The sequence below is a fragment of the Rutidosis leptorrhynchoides genome, chromosome 4 (assembly GCF_046630445.1).
Source record: "Rutidosis leptorrhynchoides isolate AG116_Rl617_1_P2 chromosome 4, CSIRO_AGI_Rlap_v1, whole genome shotgun sequence".
NCBI classification, from domain to species: Eukaryota; Viridiplantae; Streptophyta; class Magnoliopsida; order Asterales; family Asteraceae; genus Rutidosis; species Rutidosis leptorrhynchoides.
This window is the reverse complement of record NC_092336.1, coordinates 617,350,616-617,353,370: the sequence shown is the minus strand read 5'-3', so window position 1 is coordinate 617,353,370 and position 2,755 is coordinate 617,350,616. Positions and strand designations below refer to the sequence as shown.

Here is a 2,755-nt window from a genome sequence, read left to right as displayed (position 1 = left end):
TTGAGTTCATCAAGATTATTATTAAGTCAATTATAGTTGGATATATTATGAAATGGTATGCATGCCGTCAACATTCGATATAATGAAAGTTTGTCTTTTAAAAACGAATGCAATGTTTGTAAAATGTATCATATAGAGGTCAAGTACCTCGCGATGTAACCAAATGTTATTGTATTCGTTCTTATGGATTAGGACGGGTCTTTACACCATCGTCCCCAGCAACGTTGGTTTTATTATTTTATTGGTCCACGTCATATTCGACCTTGAAATGGATACCGAAATATACACTGAATGACACCCTACTTTAATCAATTTCAATGTCCATTTGTGACCTTGAAATGGACTACGGACACCTTGTGCTCTTAGTACCAACGATGTTCATTGGCCTTATACTAATAATTTTATTCTTGTGATACAATCTAAACCTTCTTATGTAATATGCATAATTTTGATATAAAAAACTTAATCATGGATTCATGGAATCTACCAGTTAAGCATTTTTATATTGTGAACTATTCATTGTTCGTTGGGATTTCTATTGTATGATTGCTTGATTAATTAATGTGTATGCATCGATTTTTATTTTTTTCACTTTTTAATGCAACAGTTTGTATTAATTTTGGTCGATCTTTAGGGATTTACTGACACCTTAGCAGCTTAGCTAGCCATTGATGGTTATGAAACTTATGCTGTACTGGAAATATTGGAACTAAACTACTCCACTTTCAGTAGATTTATTATTAGTCCCTACATTATATTCTTTATTTCTTCTTAATAACACCCACTTATATTTTTTTTTTTTTTAACTTGTTCACTGCTTTAAAGAATAATAGAGAATTTAAAGGATAATGTATATTGCATGCATGTAATTCACTAATTCTCTTCGATTACAAAAGGTAAAGGCGATCAAAATAGTAAGTATACTTAAAAGGAACGAAAAAAAGGTTACATAGTAGATAACTTAATCAGTGATTCCCCGAGAACATTAATCTTTTAAGGGATTGGTTAGTACCCTTTTTTATCCGAGACTGGTTTAAGCTCATCACTTGCGTAGAAAAAGGGTTCGATAGAGTACAGATTTGCATTTTTCAGTAGTCGATAAGACGAAGTGGAAATAATGTGAGCACCCTTTATGCCTCCGTTAATATCCAGTGGAACTTTGCATAGCTCCATTGGTGACTTCTCAAGGAAAACCTTGCAGTCTTTGAGCTCCCATTCGGCTTTCTTTATGTAAGTTGTTGAAGGTGGGGACAGTTTGGCTAGAAAATAGCCCTTGTCATCAGCTGGGCAACTTGAGACCGAAAATGGTGCTAATTCAAGCCCGTTGTGGTTCTTTGCCAGACAAGTTACTCTGGCCGTCGCTCCTACATGCATTAATAATCGGTTAGTTTTGAATCTGTAATACAAACTTACAAAAAAGTTGATCAGTATTAAGTGGAGATATATTGAATCTGTGTAAGTGTAATACCTTTAAGTGGGATAAGTTTAGAGCCAGATTTACAATATATAAGGCCTTGAACTGCAATGGGCTTGGGAGTTTCCTTGTCTTTCACCTTATATGGGATTGCGGGCTTTGTTGCCGGAGCAACGCTGGAGGCACCATCAGCCGTGGCGGAAAGAATCGATACTGTCACTGACAACAGGAAGAGGATGGCGGAGAATGTGGTGGTAGTGGTTTTCATGGTTTATAGTATGATTGTTGTATGTTTCTCAATCAGACGATTAAACCTTGTATGGATGGATTAGTTTTTAGTGTTTGAATGTTTGTGGGTATGTGGGTGGTATTTAAAGTGAGAATGTGTGAAGTTATTAAAATATTTTCTTGATTTTCGCATTTGTTAATGATGGAAGAATATTGTTTTAGTCTCATAGTGGTGGTAATTAACATGGGAGCACGATTGCTTTGAAGATATAAGATTCACTCAATGATTTAGCTACGTGTTTTGTACAAGATGATGATATTTGGTTAATTAATCACATGGCCGGTCCCGAAAATTTAAGTACCTAGAACGAGGTGGAAAAAAGCCAACGAGAGAATATTTTCAAAAAAATAATCAAAACCAAATGTAGATTATAAATATCTAAGTTTTTTTAGAAAGAACAAATATGTTATTAGACAAAATTACCAAAATCGTCCCTGTGTTAAACACAATTCTTTTTTTAGTCCCTGTTTTCACATTGCTGCATTTATCATCCCTATTTTTTAAAAAAGGTCTCAATTTCGTCCCTATTTAACCCCAACTGTTATGTCTCCGTTAAGTAAACCCTTGTGCACTCCACGTGACTATCTACTCCTAAAATAATCGATTCATATTCCTATTCCAATATATACTACGATACGATCTAACAGATACTACTGCAAATACTGTGCGGAACTTCATCTTGGCCAAAGAAGCGAATACACTAGGGTTTATTCATGGCTGGCGAACATGGATGGACAAAAAGATCAGACCCATGCGAATACAGTATTTCAGATATATACTGTAAGTATTTTTTATTTTTTTTATAACCGTATAGTATAATATGCACATTTACCAGGGTTTATGGTTTATGTTAATAAAAGTATAATATGTTCTTATTTTCCATTACAGCTGTTTACAAGGACATATTTACTATCAATGTTTATCATGCTGGTCATTTCATATCAAAACCAATGAAACAGTATATTGGTGGAGTGTGTAATCCCATTGATTTTGTTCTTCGTGAATCTTTTTGTTTAAAAGAACTTAATGATATGATAGAGGAACTTGGTTAT

General features: G+C 34.1%; 1 protein-coding gene across 1 annotated transcript; it reads right to left on the bottom strand.

Moving 5' to 3' along the window:
* Positions 1-1,005: 1,005 nt before the first annotated feature.
* On the bottom strand, positions 1,006-1,682 carry LOC139843050 (protein SEED AND ROOT HAIR PROTECTIVE PROTEIN-like). Its single transcript, XM_071833134.1, has 2 exons — positions 1,469-1,682; positions 1,006-1,364 (listed from the first exon to the last, which is right to left on the bottom strand). Exons 1-2 carry the CDS (start codon positions 1,680-1,682, stop codon positions 1,006-1,008), a joined length of 573 nt encoding a protein of 190 aa, XP_071689235.1.
* Positions 1,683-2,755: the final 1,073 nt, after the last annotated feature.

What these genes read in the sequence shown, in the direction of transcription:
- LOC139843050 (XM_071833134.1), bottom strand. Translation starts at nt 1,682, where the DNA reads ATGAAAACCACTACCACCACATTCTCCGCCATCCTCTTCCTGTTGTCA. An exon ending in TAAACTTATCCCACTTAAAG is followed by an intron (nt 1,365 to 1,468) that starts GTATTACACTTA and finishes TAATGCATGTAG; the next exon opens with GAGCGACGGCCAGAGTAACT.